At 37.1% G+C, this 22536-nt stretch overlaps 1 protein-coding gene across 2 annotated transcripts in view; it reads right to left on the bottom strand.

The window, feature by feature from the left end:
• LUZP2 (leucine zipper protein 2) overlaps positions 1-22536 on the bottom strand; it is a 203816-nt gene that overhangs the window by 55300 nt on the left and 125980 nt on the right. For both annotated transcript variants that reach the window (XM_076343845.1, XM_076343846.1), the window contains exons 6-7: positions 11742-11804; positions 8352-8414 (exon numbers count right to left, since the gene is read on the bottom strand). In XM_076343845.1, coding sequence (XP_076199960.1) covers positions 8352-8414; positions 11742-11804 — 126 coding nt within the window. The remainder of the gene's footprint in view (positions 1-8351; positions 8415-11741; positions 11805-22536) is intronic.

Here is a 22536-nt window from a genome sequence, read left to right as displayed (position 1 = left end):
TATGATTTATTTCCACCACCACCTCCACCCCTTTTCAGCCAAATTTAAATGTTATGGTACACAGTACCTCTTTTTTTAGGTGTAGTCCTAAATTTTTAGACAAACTGTTTTAGACAAAATATTGTTTTTCTCTCTAATACGACTCTGTCCAATTACAGATTGATAAGAATTTTCACTTGATTGTTTTCTGTTAGTCATGTTTGTGCATGATCGCTTTTATTGCTTTAGGAAATGGTATTAGGCTCTAAGTTCCTTACAGATTCAGCAGAGTGGTTGAAGAACCTGAAGACTGGAAAAGAATACGTGTGATATCCATCTTCAGAAAGACAGAAATTGAAGAGGTCATGACTTATAGATGCATTAGTACAACATTCATTTTTGGAAAAGTACTGAAAAGAATAATCAGACTACCTCTCTAGGGGACAGAGTTTTATTTGGTATATATATCATTCATGAACTGAACAGTGAACTAAACATATACTCATTAAATATTCTGGTGACATCAAACCAGGACTCCGTGTGTCATAGAAGAGGGGATTTATCTAAATTTATCCTGACAAACTGGAAAAAATAGGATGACATTCACTACAAACAAGTATAAGATGCTAATTACAGACAGGAATAATCAATAAAACAAATACAGAATATAGAACAGTAGGAATGAATGACTCAAGATGATATCACCACTGAATATGTCATGTTTTTGTAGAAAAGGCAAAGAACACTGTGGGTACAGACTACAAAAATCCTTTTGCTCTGCTCAGCATGAGTGAAATGTCCAGCTGGACTTCAGTGTCCATTTTAGGGCACTTAAAATGGACACATTCAAAGAAAACAAGTTCAGATGTGACCAACATTAATGGTATGCCAACATGTACTGAGAAGCAAGACTGGAAAAAAAATTCTACATATCTAAAAAAGAAGAACACTGTGAGAGACACAGGATAGTAATCTCAAAATATGCAAAATATTGCTTTAAAGGAAGGGTTTAAAAAAAAAAAAAAATCTACTTTCCAAGTCCACGGGAGATAGTAAGATAACTAATTGGCTTCAATTTCAGTAAGGAAGATTCAAGACACATAAGAAAACATTTTCTACTACTAAGGCTAATAGAATAGAATAGACCAAAGGAGCAGAACTACATAGAGTTTGAACTGCTGCAGGTTTCTAAAAAAAAAAATTAGATGAGCATTGTGAAAGAATAACACTTATATAATTGAACCTTCTGTGGAGTCAGAGAATATGGAACATCCTTTTTATTTTCCATAGTCTCCTAAGAAAACAGTTTTTGCCCAAACTGAACCAGTGCTGATGGGATTGCCACATATGTATAAGAATTTTTGATCTCAGTAAATATGAAATAAGATTTCTTATTTATGTATTTAAAAGGAAAAGTCTGTAAGAATATTTTGAGACTTTTCATTTCATCATCTATCAGAGTCTGCTTGTATTGTGGGCACTTTTCATTTCATCTTCATCCTTTGTAAGAAAAGCAAAGGCTCATCGAAAAAATAAACTCAATCCAAAGAAAAATAACCTCTTTTTTGCTAATAAAATCATCAAAGAATAATATACAAGCCACAGTAGACCAATTAGATTAAATTTATCAAATAGAAAACATCATAAAATAAATAAAAATATAGCTAAAAGAAGGTTCAGTTCGCTACTTTCATTCATTGTGTCATTTCTGGCAAAGTCCAGGGAAACTTTTTAGAGAACATTTTCCTATCTGAAGTCTTTGATAGTTATTCTCTCAAAATGATATGCTTAAAAATGCTATACATTGAATGTGTAATAACTGGTAAGTCTCCTCTTCCAGACTCTATTCAGCTGTTACGCAACGTGCCGAAGTCAGCCTGTAGCTTATAGAACTTCTTATCCCTAATAAAGTCACTGGTTTAAGATCTCTGCGAAGAAAAAAAAACCTGCTAATATTTTGCTTTACATTTATGTTCATAACTGATATTTTATAATAACTTCCTTTTGTTGGTTTGGTTTTCCTAAGCAGCATTGCTAAATTTCCCAAGGGAGGTCGCAGAAGAGCCAGATGCTGTGGAAACACATTGGATGAATAAACACACTACAGGCTAGAGATCCTGTCTGAAAGCCAGGCGAGTTGTAGCATTCTCTCAGGGAAGTTGATACGACAGACCCATAGGAAACTGTCCTCAGTTTTGTCTTATCATCTCCTTTTACCATTGAGCTACAGAAGTCACATTTAGCATTACAGGGCAATGTAAAAGCAACAACGAAGATAAGAGCATTCTTTTTGTGCTAAATAAATCAATGTATAAATAAAATTTAAGGAAACAACGTTGCTTTTTTGGAAAGCTTTCTTCAAGGAAAGATGTTGGTTATGGTACTTTGAACATAATGAAGAATCCTTTAAAATGTGTAAAATGGACTAATTTTTGAAACATGCAAGGTCAGATGAATTCTGCAGTTGATAACAATTTTAATACAAGCGGGTGCAAACCGTGGGTGAAGTGACTGTACCTTTATGGAACGGCTGGCTTTGGGTCAGGCCTGAGTGCCAACTGTATACAAATAGTTAGAATTGTATTGGAAAACCCAAAACTTTTGCATCTTCATACATGTGCAAGCACACAAAGCACGTCTGTAAAAGGTTATCAAAGATTTAAAATTAGGTAATCAATTATTTCAAGCCCAGACAAGGCCATTTATATTTTAATGTTTAACACAAGTTCTCTGCTAAGTCAGGTCTTCAGTGGTTTTGTGGTGGTTTTTTGTTTGTTTGTTTTTCTTTAATCATTTCACCTCTTTCTCTGTAGGGAATGCAGAATCTCATAGTCTGCGTCACAGAAATAAGTACTTTGCAACTCCAGGAAACAGGTTTACTGTGGCATGTAATTAGCTACTGCTAATAAGGAGGAAAACACATATGGTGGCGTCAATTTTACTTTAGAGGCAGGAATGGTATAAATATTTACCACATCCAGTCAGTATGATGTGAAAACAATTTCACATAATTTTGCTTTTCTTTGACTCTATTTACGATATCAAATGCATGGTTTAAAATTATTTTCACACATCCAAACAATGAATTGATTGGTTTAGCACTATGTGTTTCAAAGAATTTGAAAAATGGTTTTGACTATAAATGTCAGACTTTTAAGTACGTTTAGTTACGTAAGCCTTTAAAACGCATCCTTTGCCCCTTACATATGAAGTCAATTCAGGTGTTTCCCAGAAAGAAATACTTCTTTGAAAGAAAAAAAAACATTATTTTTAAACCTGCCTTCTCTTTCTTATCTAAGTCTGAGTAAGCGGTTATAAGACAAGCCTAAATCAGAGGTGTTGATATGGTACTGCTTAGTCCTTTAGAGTTATTGAGTGCTCAGTACCTGAAACACTATTTAGGAGCATAAAAGAGAACAGAAGGTAAATTACAATCTTGCTTTTAATTTGTGATACTGCACTTCACAGAAATGTGTGGGTTCAAGAGTACTGCCACGGAAACAAGCTAGACACACTGTGCGGAGCAGCACAGGCTGTCAAGTGTTGGGAGCAAGGTTCCCCTCCTCCCCCCCCCTCCCTAGTCTGTTCCTCTTCCCCAGTCACCCCCACTAACCTCCCCGCCTGCCTTCTGCTTTCCCTCTCTATTCGAGCACCTCTGTCTTTGCTGCTTCCTGATGCCCCTCATCTCCCAGCCCTGCATTTGTCTTCTCAGACATCCATCCTCTAGTTTGATGCTATTGCCTGGGCAATAGCCACCCTGGGCACCTGGTGGCTCTAAACATGTGGAGATGTTTAAGGACCCCCCCAGGGCCAGAGGCAAGCAGTTTGTCAGTGTGAATACCCACCTTGACAGCTACGCTTCAGTAACCAGCCGCAACCGTGTACCCAACTGGAGCAAACATGGTTTGCTCTTCAGAGGAAGGTGCATAATTATAATCCAACCCGCTCATGATAAGACCATGTGCAGAATACTTATCAGCAATTACCTAATTTGTTGTAAGGCAGATGTTATTTGCTTGCTTATTTAAATTTAAATTATGCTATGGAACAATGATTAAGTACATTGGTAGGCTAGGCTTAGTTAGCTGTTGCTCACATTGGAACTTTTTTTGGTTTTTTAGGACTGTCTACCAATATACTGTGTCTCAGAATTTAAATGACAAAAGGGAAAACAGATTAAGGAGTAGATGAAATTCATACTTCTGAAACTCTGAAGCAGAATCCTTAGAAATTCACCACAAAAAAAGTAAACAAAGATATGCTCAAGCCATAACAGTGAAGCATTCTCACCTTGTACATTTAAAAGAATGACAATTTCAAAAATAAAAGATGCTTGTCTAAAAAGATAGTGAAAGTTATTGCTGAATTTATTTTTCTTCATCTCGTATTCCTATCAGACACACACATACGTTTGCATTTCATGAACAAAAAACCAAATTATTTTTAATTCTTTTCTGATTTAGTAAAACGTGACGACTTCTAGGACAGTATAGCCAAAGGATGGGAAGACAGTTAATGAAGGAGGAGTAATTTGAAAACAAGTGGTTATTGAATGCCTGAAACAAATGTAGACCTTGATTTGGCAAAGCATTTAAACTTGAGTACTTCACTGAATCAGGGTTTTAGACCATAATTAAATTATTGTAATTAAGAGTGGACTCATTCAAAACTAGTAAGTACCTACTTACAAAGGCAGCTGTAAAATTAAGAAACTTGAGTGAAAACTTTTATTAATCATTCCTTATTTTTCGCATTAGAAAACAAAGCAAATTTCAGCTTTTGTCAACTCTTTAAGGATACTACACTGCATGGTTTAAGGGACTGAACTCTGACAAAGAGACAGGAGCCCAAATTCTAATCCGAGTAGAGATACTGACAACCTCTATAGACTTGAGTGCTTCACTTAATTTCTGTGATTCACTGCTTATCTGTCGTATGGCATTACATCACATATATAAAGAGACAGAAAAATATAAATATACATACACACTTGCCACATAATCAGCTAGATTACAAAGCACTTCAAAAACATAAGAATATATCATACATATATAGAGAGACAGAAAAATATAAATACATACACACATGCCACATAATCAGCTAGATTACAAAGCACTTTGAAAACATAAGAGTAAATACATGCCAGATACGATGAACTCATGTTATATTTACTACCACTTGTTAAATTACTGCTACACAATGTTAAAAGTAGATATAATTTACCAATTCACTGGAGTATTAAAGGAGAAAGCCGTCTTTTTCCCCCCTTCATCTTCCTCTCCCACTTAATCCCCAGAGCTCTAGTCAGTTCAGAGTCATTGACAATAATAGTTACCAGAATTTAAGAACTAATTTCTCGATGTTGATTATGCAAAACAAAAAGCAAACAAATCCCCCCTACTTACTTCACATGTATCTTCACAATTAATTCCACCACAGAAAGCAATAGTTTAAGGGCACAGACTGAAGCCTTCTCTCATGCCCTTTAGAAATCTAATACGAAGTTTACGTCCTTCTGGTGAACTGCTGAGAGAAGCTTGCAACATTCAGAGCTATACAGAGAACAGAATTCCCTCAGTAAGGCACACAGAAAACAAGGTTTAATAGGGTGGGAAGGCGGTGGAAGGGGGAAAGGGTAGAAGTCCTGTAACATGACAGTAACTAGCAGCCAGGAGATTATCACACACACCATTCATGCTCTGTGCTGGCAGAAGACTATCCATGCACCGTTCTGATCTTTTATCAGAAAGAATCAGAGCTTCACAAAACAGCCTCAACAGCAATGATAACATGAAATCTGTTCAGTTTCTAGTCTCAAAGCAACTAGAAATGAAATACCACCTGTACTTGCCCAAACCTAGCACCCTCTCTGATCAGACAGATATTTAAAAAGCTTTCTGCCCCACACCAGATGGCTTCTACTCTATTCGGTATGTCTGTCTTCAGGCCCGAAACACACACAAAACAGCACACACTGAACTACATCTCCCATCATTATTTAGCAGGATAGCATAAGTCTGCTGTTCCCTTTTCTTCATAAATCAAATTTCCTTTAGTCAGGGAGAAGACCGACAAATAAACCTGACAAAAATATTTCTGACTACACATAAAAGATATATCAAATTAGCAAATCAGGCAGGCAATCACATATAGAATTGCACCCAGTCAAGAGTTGTTTCAGGTATTTGCACATGTAGTTCCCAGTACGTGGGACTTCGGAATCCATTTCACAATTCATTAACATCGTCCATCTAAAGTTCTCAAAGCGTTTTTAATTACATTAGTTCATAATTTCCCTAAAAGACAAGTAACATTTTCACTATTTTGCAAGTAAGTGCATTCAGAGCAGAACTCACCCTACGTAACTTGGACCTACATCTGAGCTGGTGGCCCTACTATTCCTTCATAATCAAGAACTATGTCTATTCAATGTAGGTCAAGGAGTTTAAGGCATAATTCATGTGGTCAAATGTAGACATAGTCTTTAGGAGAAGATGTATTTCCCAGACTCCCACAGCAGTACTGGTAACTCCCCAAAGATTAGAAATGGTGCAGACATCCATATCCAGTCAGGTGAGACCCACTTCTAGTCCCATTCACACCAGATGCATTGTGTCCGTTGTAACACAAGTAAACTCCCTCCCCTCCACCACAAACCCCTGATCTTTACATCTAGACCTTAATCACTAAATTGTCATTCCTGAGAAAAAGTCCTCTAAATAGTTTACCGAACTAGGATCAAGGGAAGGTGGATTTCATTTTATGTATTGCCAGGGACTTGCCAGACAGTCTTTCCCATTTGTTCACCTTTTCATGCTCGTGTTTTCCTTCTCCGCTTCTGTAAGCTGTTTTCAGGTGGGCAGCTTAGGGTAGGAGTGTTCCCTTGCTAAGCATTACTACACAACCTAATAATTCAGATCCATTTTCGGGATCGCTGCATATTAGCATAATGAAAACAGCAAGTAGATAGTAGTACTGATCAGTCCTTCTGCCTCAGCCAAAAAAAAAGAAGCTTTCACACCCAGGCAAGTTTAGAAGCTGTAATCTTTTTCCTCCATTCAAACTCTCAATTATAGCTAAACTGAATTTGAAGAAAAAAAATGTGTTATTTTTGTTAATGCTAGCTGGTATTAAAATTTAACTGCCTAGATGTATAATATGCCTAGGTTTTATCTCTAAATCTATTCCCCTGGTTTGGGTCTTATGATGACCAGAAATAAATGTTCCTGAAAAACCCTGGAATCAACCTGTACCTGAAAAAAAAAGAAAAAAAAAAAAAACCCAAGCAAAAAACCAAACCCACACAAATTACACTGCATATTTTAAGTGGCCTACGTATTCCATCTTTACAGTACTATGCATAAAGTAGAAACACAGTAGAGAAAGTTAAATACTTCCAGAAGGCAATTTGGACCTCATATTGAGATTAATTACTTTGTAAGTAATTCTACCACTAGTCACTTTGAAGATGACTACTTATCTTCATCCTTTATGCCAGGAATAAAAGCACTGCTCAATTAGCAGCCTCCAGTCAGGTGACCTGAATCTCCCTCCTCCTTCTTTATAACAGGGATTAACTTCTCCCTGTGTTAACAAGGACTCGATGCCCTTCAGCAAAATGTCTGTATATTTTGTCATTCCCCTCCCCCTTTTTTTTTTTAAATGCGCTAGCTAGACAGGCTATTCATTTGGATTATATAAACCACAGACATTTAATTCTTTTCCTAGAGGCTTCAGGTTTGGTAAACAAGTTTCAGCCTATGGAATTTGGATGCAGAGACCTAAGGAACATTCCATTGCTCGAGCTTATCACAAACACAAAGATTCACTTTAAGTGTTAACAATAATTGACATTTCCATGGAGGACTGCTAGTGAAAGAAAAAACAAGAACCATCTGTAAAATAGTCTATTGTTCAGTTAGAAAGATGAAAAATGTGTTAACAGAATCTATGGAATAGGCCAACAGATTTTGGTCACCAGCAGGAAACTAGAACATTGCTTTATGTGAGTGTGTAAATACAGATATTCATAAACTAAATAGTTTCCACTGCTTTTGTCTATTTAAAAACAAAGCCACCAGACAACTTTTTAGGGTTGAACCTTCTCTTCCTTGCCCCAGAAAGCAATTTAATAAAATGCACTGGCCCTGTTAAGAGTGGTTTGCAAAAAAAGAGCAACCAAAACAGATGATATTTCTGAAACTGCATTATGGTATTATGTCTGTCTTTGGTGTTTTGAGCTCTTTTCAGTATGGTGAGAAGGAAATATTTCCTTAGAACTACAGTAATAAAGGCAGCTATCATACTCCTACATTACTTCAATACTATATTAACCCTAACACTTCAGCTAACTATAGTGAAATAAAACTTACCTTAAAAATCAAATCCTTTTTCCCGTAACGAAGCTCTTTCAGCTGGGCTTGGATCTTTTTTGACTGAAAGTAAAGATAATAAAATCAGGGGGTTATTTATTTTAAATATTTACTTTTAAGATCAGAGAAAAAAGGTAGCACGTTCTGACAATGTGCAGAAACTACATCAGCTTTAAAATGCAGAAAAATAATCAAAATCAAAGTCAATTGCTTTTCCAGGGTAGCATGCCTAAACCAGGCAAAAGTATCAAGGAAAATGTAAAATGGCACTCACCTAAAGAACATACATGAGTTACTACTATTGTGGACAACCGTTTGGCTTACACATTTTAGACATGAGATGTTATTAATACTTTCCCATGAAGCATAACTGAAGGCATCACCTTCAAAGCAAAGAAACTTCTTTTTCTTAGAGGGAAAAAGTTTCCATAGTGCTGCACAGGTTCTTCTTTGTCATGACCAGGGAGTTCCACATAGTATCCAAGTGAACTAGGTTCTCTGTCAACATGTCCTCTAAAATAGGCATAGTTATGCTGATTTATATCAGCTTAGGCTGATATTTACTTTAAATATTGTTAAATTTATCCTTAAAATAATTTTAAGTAATGGTCTATTCATTCTTTTATTTATTTAAACAAAATATAATAGAAATGTGCTTTTTTTATGCTACACTCAACTACTTCACCCTTTATCTAAGATTTCTGTTAAAATAATAATTTCTAATTAATGAAATCCACGTCTCAACTGATATTCAATAAGTTTTCTTGCATTCGTTAATACCAAATGCTTAGAACTCCTTGGAATGGATTAGAAGTCTATTCCACATTTACTGAAACAGCACATCCATAAAAATAACATATTACAGATGGTAGTATATCTTTCGTAAATTGGAGCTTTTAGAAAGATTTGATGTCTTTCCAATCGGTGCAGTCAAATTCAGTGACAGACTTTTGGGAAGAATCAATGAATCTAAAGATAAAATTTTAGAACCTGCTTTAAATATTTAAGTAGTAAGGCCAAATTGATTATTGTATTTCGTAAAATCTGAAACAACTAGCCAAGATCAGTTCAGTTCACTTCTTTCTTCTGTAACTATATCTGCTGTTATCTCATCTACACAGCAGAACATGTCCATTGCCTACACTCAATAGCCCTGTCCTCTGATCTGGACAATGTAATCGGTAGAGCTATGGAATATATTCCACATCAACTGAAGACCAATGAGAAAACCTTAACCAACTTTAATTGTTCTAGGAGTTGTGCTTAGGAAAGTATACAGTCTGTGACATACAAGGTATCCAAAGTGGCTATAGAGGAATCTAAGAGTTACAATTAAGGTATCACTCATTTGCTAAATCACAAACCTATGATGACATTAAGAATTATGGAGCGACATGTATTCAGTGCGTAATATAAGTGACTCAAAAGCACGTATATAACCTGTAATCCTTTGTGATAAAATTTGGTTGTTCCGTGGTTTTTCTGCGCTTCTAGGGAGAGGACATACAAAACCTTTTAGGGCAGTCAGCCAGATAAGATCATCATTAGACACAGGCTGATAACGAGCTCTAAACCACAGCATCTGGGAATATTTCCCTGGCACGTGCCCCTTTCTGTCTCCTGGGAAGCCCAAGGTTTGTACCACCCTGCCTTCCTCTCTCCAGGGCTCTGAATTCCTGGAGAAGAAAAGCCAGCCATATAAACTGTATAGGATCACAAGCATGTTCCGATCTACACAACTGGACAACAAGGAATCACAGGGCTCACTAAAACTGTTTGCATGCAGCCTGAGAGAGCAGAACGAAGCAGGAGCTTCCCGGTAGGCAATTCAATCCATGAAGGGTATTTGATCTAGTAACTAAATGAGACTGATTTCACACAGTTGTTATGCTTACTGAGCATAGTACTTAATTAAAGAGCAGAAAATACACTGCGTTTCTCTGGCTGACACTACCTAACTGGCAAAAAAAACAACAAAAAAAGGATGCTCCTGTAGCATCTTTGCTTGTTCTAATGGCACTAACCCACTTAAAAGCCACAAATTTGCCAGGATGATTCATAAAGTCTGAGATTCTTAAGGTTTAAAATACACTCACAATCTGCTACCTTGAGAGTTAGCTAGCTTATGTTTAGTTTTCTGAAATTCTCTGACAGCAAGGCTTGTCACACTACACTAAATTAAATTTAATCTTAGGCTTCACCTTAGATTTAAAGACATTTATGTTGCAAATATTAAAGGAGACATAATCAAGGAAAAGATCTTCAAGTTAATTACCAAACATTCAAGATGTTATGCAGCTAGGAAAAACAAACTTGAAAAAGAGGGGAAAACAGAAAGCTATGTTGCACACACTGCCAATTTTTTAGCAGTAAACAAGGGAAGAAAATATATTTGTATTCATATACTGTGGCACATTTGAAAGCAACAATGGTGATATAGGAAGACAACAGATTTTGACAAGCTAGGGAAAAAAAAACGAACCCCAAACCCCTATTATTTCCTACCATTGAGGATTTCTCAGAAACCGTGGTTGCAGATCCTCAGTTAGGCTAAATAGCTAATGTAACTAGAAATCACTAGTTTGACCTCATAAGTTTTGACCTCTAAGTTAAAAAGTAGAGTCTTTAATGAAGAAAACATGTTCAACCATAATTATGAAAATTTTAGTCAAGAAGAAATGTGTTACGTTTCTGTTTCATTCTGGTAAGGTGCAATGACTTTTGCAGAAGTTATATATGCAAAAAAACATGACTAAAGTCATGTAAATGAGTAAGTCAGATTCATGTATAGTAATATCCTCTTTCATGAAAAGTTAAATAGCTAAAGGGACTGCTCGCATTAATGCAGTTACTTGTACATTTATGTATTTGCAAAAAAATAGGGCTTTTGTATCATCAACTATCTTTGCTAGCTCGCTCTTCAGTAGAGGGGAGATTTCTTTCCCTGTATTTTATAAAGTGACCCTTTTTTCCTTGAAGTAATGAAACATTCTAGGAATCAATAATAATAAATCTTTCCTCTCTCTAGAAATTATTTTTAAAAAGGCATTTAGCTATTCTTGTCTTATTCTAGGTATGGAAATCAGGGGAAGGAAATCAGTTTTATATATGTTACAGATGTATAATATACATCTACAGAGCTATATATACTTTTCATAAGCATGCCCAAACTTTATTTTATTTGTCTAAAACTTGAGTTTGCAGCCTGCTTTCTAATACATTTGAATTGCTCCTAGTGAAGTCACAGAGAAAAGTTGAGATGAGAGCGCTTTAGGAACACTCGCCATACACACATAATATATATCCTATACCAGAACCTCCGTAGAAAAGACTTTGACACAAGCTTCTTTTGGGTGTGTTAGATTTAGAATAGAGAGGAACCTTTCTTACCTCTTCTGCATGAATACCACAAAGCTTGTTCCCTGACAGGAGCTTGTTTTTGAGGCTTTTGTTCTGCGGGGGGAAAAAGAAAAATAGAGTTTTATTACTGAGAGTTACTGAAATATTAAGGGACCCTTTAAATATTTGATCATACTAGTTTTATTTTATATATGGATAACACCTTCAAGTCACCAAAGACACAGGTAAGAAGACAAGATAGATGCATCATGGCACTATATCCTCTCTTACAGAATTCTAAAAGGCTATGACTTTGCCTTAAAACCTGTTTTCACAGGAACAGGATTGTACATTGAAACCTTCCAAAACACTCTATCAACTGAAAGCAATTTAGATTGGATATACTGAGGTAAAAACGGAAAGAAAAAACCCTCTAATCCTTGCCTGGCGTCAACTGCATAGCTCAATATCATTTTCAGTAAATCTTTATAACAACTGAGTAATAGGGTCAAGACCTCATCGCTCGACCTTGATGATCAAATTCATGGGGTCTTTTTGCTAAATTTCATAATTTAAAACTGCAAGTAATCAAAAACTTTAGAAGGTTAGCTACCTGATAACATTTTGCCAGCTCAATATGCTTTTTCATGTAGGAGTTTTAAATGTATTTCTTCTCATTTTCAGGGAAAATAATAAACCCTGACAAAATGAATTTTCAATAGTCTGGTAATTCTTTCTGCACTCCTCATGCATATTATCCCATAATTGACAGTCAAGGGTGAAGATTTCTTTGCAGTGTGGACATCTTTCAAAACTGTTCAGAAACATAAGTATTCGATAAACAGATCTTCAAGTGCTGGACATAACATGCTTACACTAAAAAGAAATTAGAAGAACACCAAAACCAACTTCTCCTGTGCTAATGAACTGTAAATATACCTACAGAAACCTAGCCCATCACATTTCAGGAATGTGTATTTATTACTGAATAGCAATAGCTTTCTTGAATACTGTGCACAAGAACAAGCTGGCATTAGAGAAAAAAGGGTAATTCCATCCAGGTCATCAGTTCAAATTTAGGACCACATCCCACTGAAACACTGGAAGATTAATTTCCCAAATTAGAAGCTCGGAGTTTTTCTTGAAAACACCATTCTCATTAAAGCAAATGCAAAGAAATTAAAATTCCATTTGAAACCTTCTTTGCACAATTCCAAAATAAGGAGAAGATATGACATCATTTCAGACGTTTCACTGTTGCTATCTACCATGCACCAATACACATTGCTGCAGAAACAATAAATCTTTTCCAGCTGTTTGACACGGGCGCCCACAGTTCTGTAATGCAACAAAAAGGAATTAGGATGTTACTTTGAATGAGACAACCCAGATTCTGCCTCACAAAATGTGATTTGCAAAGGGCTGGGTGTGGGGAGGGAGAAGAAATGTTGTTCTCATGAGTCTCGCAGTCAATTACTTTTTGTTCTTTATTTGAAAATCGTGTTGTAGCTCATCGCAGAGCAGCACCTTATTGTACTAACCACTGTAGAAAGACAGAACAAGACAAATGGCTCCACACAAAGGGAATTGGGTAGCAGATACAAGATGAACAAAGATAAACCAAATAGAAGCCAAGGAGATGAAGCACACCCAGCACATCTATTGCTCACCAGGGGTGCATCTAAAGAGCTATGTTGTACTGGGATCACACAGTAGATGTGATTGGTTTGACATAAAAGATCAGCATCACCTCTTGGGGTGATGGCCGAACAGATGTGCCAAAGGCACTGCTTCATTAGGGAATTGCACTTAATTAACCCAAGAAGTCAAGTCATCACTTTGTTTTGACCAACCAGCTTCGTTATCCCCCAGTCCCCCTACAGCCTGGCAATGGTTGGTTTAGGTAACAGACTCTATCCATATTTCAGAACCAAAGTAAGAAGGAGTTGTAATCCTTACATTTTTACTCGTTTATCTTCCTTTTGCCAAGCATAAGCTACTATAAGAAATACTTTTATTAATACATTAACAGTTCACAAGTAACTTCTACACGTGCTGTTTTGAGAAGGCCCTGCAGTAACCCAGAATGTGAAGAACTGGCTGCCTACCACCTCGAAAGGGCACACATTGTATTAGATGGTTGTCACAATTTCCACATTTTGTGCCAAGGTAGCCTGGCAAAAGAATATAGTTCAAAAACAAAACTCGATGAAAATGTTTTAAGTTAGGAGATGGACTCCATTTTGGAGATTTAGCTAGGTTTAACAGGATTTACTAATACTGCCTCATTATCCAGCCTACTAGCACCAAAAAAAACAGGGTTACCAAAATGTAGGCAAAACAGTCATGATTTAATCTGCACTTCATGTTTTTAGAAATGAGAGCAAGCATTAAAGGTTACAATTATCAAGAGCATAATAAGTAGGAGCTTCTCAGAGGTAGATGACAACTTCTTGCTTACAATTTTGAGTGTTTACGTTACTTAGCAAATCACATGTCACTGTCAAATATAGCCTTGCCTCCTGACTAACAGTGATAATTTTCTATAGCAGAATGTGAAGTATACCAGTAAAAACGTGTGAAGTACAATAGAGCTTGATTTGATCGTGATTCTGAATTAAATGTTTGAAAATGAAGAGTCTGATCAGGTACATATTCTGTAAGTTTGCTAGAAAGGGGCAATTCAAAATCAGATCAATTAATCAATGAGATTTTTAGGTTATAAATGCTTGTTGAGTCAGGACAGAAGTTCTGACTTCTAAGTCTTAGATAAGGATTCAAGATGATGCTTCTTATTTTCCTATTAAGCATCCTTCAAAGAACAACAACAACAAAGTTAAACTAACTAGAATTTTACACAGTTTTTATTTCAAACATTTTATTTGCTATGAAGTACCTGAATGGAAAAGATATTGGACATTTCAAGTTTAAAAACCAATAAAAGCTTGAGGAATGAATTAAGTATCTGTAAACATGTCTTTAATAGCCTCTTTTAAAATTATATAGAATAATGATTCTAATTAGATGTGGCCTTTTAGATTTAGAGAAAGGATACCATTATATTCAAACTAAATAGGTATTTTAATGTATTTGAACATCTTGGAAAGCTTGTAGCACAAACTGTTAGATGGAGTAATCATATCATTAAGCCAAGTTACTGTAGTATCTAATTCTTCATTTACTAAATCTTTTAACTTGTTTGCACCAGTAATTTCAGTGCATCCCTACATTCAGGTGCAGAAAACTGCTGTCAGTGGTTGCCACATGTGCAGGAATCCTGTTGTCGCTTCCCATGCAGTCGATTCTTACTGTCCTGGTACCTACGCTCAAGAAATCGTACCACACATGAATACAGTCTCTATCAGTGTCCTCCAAAACAGCGAGAACTCTCAATGACAGCTTGTCAGCTTTGCTAACATATTCTTCACAGAGCTTCCATACTGAAAATGAAAAGCTTTCTGCCTCCTTCCTAAATAGATTTGTCAGTCAGTCCCTGGGCATTTTTTTTTCCTTTCCTTTTATGCTGACATAATGTTCGCATTTTTTTTTGACTTCTGATTTTATTTTCAATATATGAGACCAGGCTTAACGGAAGATTAATTCACTATATGAATATTGACAGTAACCCTATATTTAGGTTGCCTAAAGATCTCCCATTGACATAAAAGCACATAGAAGCAGCTGTAGCGTCACAGTTGCTTTGCCAGTGTGCCTCTGGAACCTGCAAGGAACCCCTTGTTCGCTGGCTAGAGGGGTATATATTCCTTTCTATTCCTAACTTCTGAAAATAATCCCTTCACTTCTGTCATTTATTCTCCTGAATCAAAGGCCAGTAGCCGGCCAAAACAATCACCAAACATCTGAAGAGACGCACCTATACATTACTACAAAAGCAGCATTCCCTACTGTGACAGACTGAGCACATCACCTCTCCAGAGAAGGGGGAGAGAGAAGGAAACTACAGAGATATGACTACCTTAGTATTCTTAGAAAACAATAACCATGATGCTAATGGTCCTTTCTTTTCATATTGTTAGAGAATTTTACTAACTTTTATCTCAATAAAATTCAGCTCTCCTTCCCTCTCCTATCTCCTTCTCTTTACAATATCAATGCGTAATGGCTGAAAGGTGTGACGGGGGGGTTTAGTAATTTTTTTTTTTTTTTAATTCTCATCTCCCTGTTAGAAAACTTGGACAAAGACTTAAAAAGAAAAGCACAACTCAATGGAAGCACTTTTACAGTTGCAGTTTTAGTTCCTTCCTTTTCTGCAAACTCATTTTATTAAAATCATTAATTATATAGCTACATAGTGTATTTTTCATAATATCCCCTCCTCATTTAGCATATACAATAAACACCTCATGAGGCAAGAGTCACAGTTTATAGGCATTGTTATTGTTAAATGTGACAAACTACCCCCGGGTCCAGTTTAAAGGGGTTTATCATTATTGTAAATCTGAAGTTATGGGGATTAACGCTTATCTGATGTACCATATATTCTACTTACAGAAGGGCAAAATTATGCCACTGATGTAAAAGGCACAGATTTTTAGATGTCATTTCCTGAAGTTATGTTATCTTGACCTCTGGCCACACAGGTGAGTGCTTTAATACTCTTACGTTTATGTTTCATAATTTGAAACACCAGTATTAGCTCGTTGAAACAGCCTCAAGATCTCAACCCAGGATGAACAAACTGTACAATGCAGACATCATCAGTACCAAACAAGTTTAGTTTGCCTGCTAGCCTTTGAAAGCATGAGGACACAAAGTATGTTCAAGGAAAGAAAATCACTTTCTCTCTCAGAAAATTATTCCCAGCAATCAACTTCAATTCAGACATTTTATCTGAGGTCTGACAGTAGTTGTTTGTTGTATACAAGATAAATTTGGCTCTGCCTCCCCTTGATGAATAGCACAAATCAAACCATACTGAGCCCCTGCTCATCACTGGAACATTTCTCTCTTATGGGCATCCTATCAAAAAAAACCCAAAACAACCCAAAACCCAAGAACAGCAAAGAAACCTGGACTCTGCTCAGGAGGAGTGTCAGGGCCAATTGCCAAGATGAACTGTTTTCCATCTCCTGTTAAACCAAAGCGGTTCATTGCGCCCTTAGGAGGGAATTCAGAAGACAGCAACAGACCAAAATCAAATATCTGGACTTATCTGATATCACAATGTATTGGCACCCATTTTGCTTTGGATATTAGCTTTGTATCTCACGATGATGAAAAAATGTTTTATATAGCATGAAACAGGGTGACTGCTTTAATCCCAGCAGGGTTGGCTCGGCCCTTCGTCTTTCTGAGACAGATAAATTGGGTTTTCTGCACTCTACTATGTGAGGTTTTTCAGATAAGACCTTAAGAACTGCAGTTCTACCTTTCCTTTATGGCCAGTGAAGACATTGTGACTTTTCGTAAGAGGAGGAGTTTGCCTTGATATTCTTGAGGATGTTTGAGTCTCTTTTCCCAAAAGTTTTTCAGTGGTCAAGTGTGCTAAACAGCTGAATGACTCTGCCCCATCAGTGTATTTTAGTACTGATGATGCTTATATGAACCGCACATTTTTCAGATCTGTCTGGATCTAAACTCAGAAAGCACCATTGTCCTTCTAGCTCTGAGTTCCTGGGAGAAGCCCACTTTCACCATGGCCAGGCTTCAGCCTCTCCCCATGCCCAGAAATGCCCTCCGACACCTCTGCCTGCGTTGTATTTAGGAGGCACGTGCAATACCCAGAAGCTGACAGCTGAACCGGGTAACCCCAGCAAACACATCACATTGTTGCTGCTGTAAGCTTAGACATATTTGGACTTTTAGTGTCCTGTTTTGTTGGTTTGGGTTTTTTTCCGTAACCTGTCCCCCTGTCTTACACTCTTACATTACAGATAAAGGCACATAAGAGCAAGCTTCCCCAAACAAACAGTATACATTTCTTTTCCTCTGCATATCGCATATCTATCCCTCTTAGTACTAGAGGCTGCAATTTTTTCTCCTGAATTTCAGGTAGTCCAGCTGAGCTGAAGGAGTTGACACAAAAATCTTCAATTTGAGCTTTTAGCAAGAGTTTTGTGTTGAGTGCCACAGGTACAACTATTTAGAAGCACAGTATTTGCCTGAATCCCCAGGCGTGCAGGGGAAGCCCAGACACCAACAGAGTCTTCTAGTGAACTGAGCACACACTTCTGCTGTTTAGTTGAGAAGTACTGTGTCCACAACCTCTTCCAAACATTAATCTGGAATAATTTGTGCACCGAGGAAGCACACAGAGAAAAGGAAGGGCAGAGTCAGAAACACAGCTAGGCACATAGAGCTTCCTCCTGAGAAAAATGGGTTTTGTTGGTATCCCTTCATTTTTGTGCATATATGACAATTATGCACAGCAATAGCTCAACTTCATATGAAAGTCTCTGCTCTAGCAAATAAGCAATTCCTTAAGTCTGAGGCACAGTATGTCCTGCAGTTGTGCCCCATACAATCCCATCGCGTAAAACTGAAATGCAACGCCACTATCTTCTCTCTGTACTTTATCAGCTATCTAACATTTGCCAGATGACACCACCGATAACTTCAGGCAGCTGCTGCCGTACGCACCACTGCTACTCCCGTCCTGCCTTACGTGAAGTTTGTTGCGGGTAGCCTCTGCTGTTGCTGTGCCTCACCTCCAAATCTCTCCATTAAGGAAGCTTTGTTTGTTTTGCACTAGTGAAGTGGCATGAGGCTGTCTGAAGATGTCCTTTAAGCCATGGCTACAACCATGGTTTTGCTGCATCATATAACAGTTGCCGTAACAATGACAGCACAATGTTAAATGAACCAGAGTAAGGAGATAGAGAATAAGAATAACAAAAAGAAAAGTATACATTTTGAATATTTGGGTTTGGGTTTTTTTTTTCCAATCTCTTTATCTCTTTCTCTAAATGTAAGCATGGGAAGATAAATATTCATATATATATATTTAAAGTCATAACAAGCTAACACATTGCAGCATCTTGGATTGGATCCAGTACAGACAGTAACTTTTTAGTCACATTCCCACCTGATCATGCAAAAAAAACCTGGGCAGTATAACACAGGAAAATTTGTAACACATGTTGAGATTTGATTCCATCCTAACTGTGGAACAGATCAGTGCATAAATGCAAGGCTGCTTACCACTGAAAAGGAAACAGCAGCTTAGAGACAGTTAGAAGGTTCTCTGTATCTAAAAATTGCATTTCATCTGTTGCCTTACAATATTGTTGTGTGAATACAGAGTAACTCATCTTCGATCTAGCCTTCCTCGCGCACATGCTCTTTCCTCAGAATCTTTTCATATGTTTCAACTTTTTAATGTTTCCACACAGAAAGTCTAAATACTGGCTTCTCCATAAAAGCTCATCCCTACAAAAATTAATGGTTTACGTGGGATTTGTGTCTCCAAAGCGCATATCATTGATAGACTGCATTGAAAATTATTGTTTAATGACCTAATAGGAAGGTTTAATTCACAGTCTAGTTGCCGTATTAGTATCTGCATCATTCAGTTGCCTAGATAACTAGTTGCAGACCAAACCCCAGTCAGCCATAGAACTGTAGCTCATCTTGTGTCTGAGACTTCATTCAAAACACAAGTAAGCACAGGAGTATCAGACTAGTGTGAGACACTTCTCCCCTGCCCAAGATGAAGTGTTTAAGTGCTCTTCAAAGGCAGTTGGATTTAAGATGTTCTCCCTTGTTACTCACTGACAAACCATTTGCATTCTGAGCAGGATTAGAGAACTGCTGCTGTGTTTTAAAACTTTAATGTTTTTACAGAATGAGTTAAGATGCTGATTTTCCACAGCAGTCTTTTATATTAAAAATGTGTGATGGGATCTAAGGAATCAAGTCACTTTAGGGCTCAATCATTCATGATTGTTATTAGAAATACTTGTGCTCTGAACTCAAGAGAAATTCATAATGCAGTTACTCAGTCACCAGCTATCCGGCAGTCTCTGGGACTAGCTCTTCAGGTAAAAAAAGTGGTTGAAAAGCTCTTTAAAATTATGCTCACAGACATTAATTTTAGTAACGACTACTATATTTCAACTACTCTTTGCACTACATTTAAAGATGTGGGGTTTGTTTTTCATCCCTTTTAGCCTGTATTTTGAATTGCGTGTCTCCAAGTCACAACAGGTTTTGCTTTACAGCTCTCATCTAAGGTGAGATTTATTTCCTGTCCAGTCCTCACAGTTAGGATCACTTGGAGAATGATGCCTACTCAGAAGGCTGCAATTCCTTCATGGTGAACAGTCATTTGGGAGCTATCCTCATTCCTTCTGTTTGCCAGGTGGAGTTTAGAGTCTTCACTATGACTTGTAAGCAGCTTGTCTCTCCCTGCTATCACCACCATGTACCAATAAAATAAAATAAAGTCATAGAATCATGGCATATCTTGAGTTGGAAGGGACCTATAAGGAACACTGAGTCCAACTCCCTGCTCCTCGCAGGACTACCTAACACCAAACCATATGACTGAGAGCATCGTCCAGATGCTCCTTGACATTTGACAGGCTTGGTGTTGTGACCGCTTCCCTGGGGAGCCTGTTCCAGTGACCGACCACCCTCTCAGGGAAGAACCTTTTCCTAATGTCCAATCTGAACTTCCCCTGATGCAGCTCCATTCCATTTCCACATCTAAATAAAATAAATGTAAATAAAATGTAAATAAAAAGTAAATAAAATTAAATAAAACAATTTTTAAAAAAGAGAGCACTGGAGACAGATTTGCATTGTAAAAGGAAGATTATAGTACACTGATACTTCTCTAATACTTGAGAACTTGCTTCACTCTTCCTTAATCCAAAGCTTTTTTTTTTATACAAAATAACTGAAATTTGGCAACTTTTCACACTTGCTAAAACACGCACCTGAATATTAATATTTTGCCAGAGTTTGCAAATACCGACTCACAGACAAAAAAAAACTGGTATTAGAAAAAAAGTTCCTGAATGACTATTATTGTTTATAGGGTTAGGATGCAATATTAAATGTTGGTACATGCAATCTTTTCTATTTATGTTTTAAATAGTTCAGTGGGGAAAAATGCTCTTAATCTCTCATCACTCAGAAACAGTGGATTCTATGTTACAGCAATAAATCAGTGTGCTGGACCAAGTATTTTTTTTTTCCAGGGTGTTCTTTGCTTTTGGATTGTAAGGGGTCCGGGCCATTTATTTTCCTTATCTCTGAGTAAAGATAGCTCATGATGGGAAAATAATACACAAAAATATTTATTGGACAGATTTAATTTTCAATTACACCTTTCCGTCATTTCAACAGGATTTTGTTATTGGAAAGCAAATGCCATTTCTAATTCTTTCTGTGTCAGATATTCTAATTAAAAACATGGCAGCATATTAAATACAGAATCCCATTTTACAGAATTTATATCTGAAACGAAGGGTAATTGCCTATGCCACGCAAGATTATCTAGAGAAGAAATCTGACAATTCCTTGATCTTTCCCTTTGGTAGACATGGCTGAGTACCCTGGGGATGGTTTGTGGGATCAATAAAGCAGAACACTTAGGTAGATGTTCGCCTGAAGCTCCTTCACTTCATTTGTTCGACATTTGTGAACAGAATGGTGAAAAGAAACTGGTGCTGCTGCAAGCTGCAGGTTAGGCTTAAAAGAAAAAAAACCCAAACCCAAAAAAACTCTGAAACCCTCAGCGAGAGCTCTATTAAGGCAAGGGGACAGAAATGAAAAGAGCATTCTGAATGTGACCAAACATGAAAATAAAAATAATCTAAATATAAAATGCATTTCTGACTTTCAAAAGACCAAGCTCCTCTACCACTAGAAGAGTGAAGGGTCATACTGGTTGCATTCTGCTCTACAACTTCACTTTTTCTGCTGTACTAGCAGCAGGGGATGAAATGCTGCATTAAGCAGATCCTTGCACGTTTGCATCCCAGAATTGTCAACATCTGTCTTAAAACATAAATGGCATAGTTATGAAAGGAGAAGGGCAGGAGATGACTAAGGAATACATTTGTGCTGCTCTCTGTGGAGTCACATCACTCAGGTTCGCTTTAATATTAATAGGCTCCGTCTCCTGAATTCTCTCAGTAGCAGTGCACTGAGTATCTGTGGTTACAGAACTTTTTGGCCAATATATTTAATTTTTTAAAAGCAGCTCTGCACATACGATCTACAGACATCTAAAATATACATCAGCTGTTTTGAAGAAGCTACTACAATATCTTTCAATCAGGAGATAGATATCCCAGAGGCAGTTTTACTGGATTGATTCACATATGAAACATATTTCCACCATGCTGTGCTCATTCAATATACTGAGAGATAAGTACCTACATAACAGGTACCAGATAATACCTTCTTCTTGCCTCTGTCCTGGTATGGTCTTTCCACACTTACAGAAAACAAAGTCATTTCCAGAAGTATAATAATTTCCATCTTAGGATATATCAGCACTTTCTAAAATATTATTTTTAATTCACAAATTCTATGCAGGCACTATCAACAGTGCTACAAGATTTGAAAGGTGAGACTTCTCTTAAGGATAGAGTTCATATCAGGAGGCAATGCAACGCTGGCTCCATCTTTGGAACAGATGAAGTAGAAATGAGTCCACATTCTCTTATATCTTGTTAAGCAAATCATGGTAGCAATTTACCACACTCAGCACGTGTAGCAAAACCATGAGCCACATCCACACACCTTCAAAACATCAGAAGCGTAAGCTAAACACCATCCACTGTCCTGCTATATCAGGTGCAGGCAGCAACACAAGCTCTACCTATGTTTGAAGCTGGCAGGACATGAGATATCTTCAGCCTTGAAGTGGCCC

This window comes from Aptenodytes patagonicus, chromosome 7 (assembly GCF_965638725.1).
Source record: "Aptenodytes patagonicus chromosome 7, bAptPat1.pri.cur, whole genome shotgun sequence".
NCBI lineage: Eukaryota > Metazoa > Chordata > Aves > Sphenisciformes > Spheniscidae > Aptenodytes > Aptenodytes patagonicus.
The sequence above is the reverse complement of the archived record's forward strand: the minus strand, read 5'-3'. Positions and strand labels throughout refer to the sequence as shown.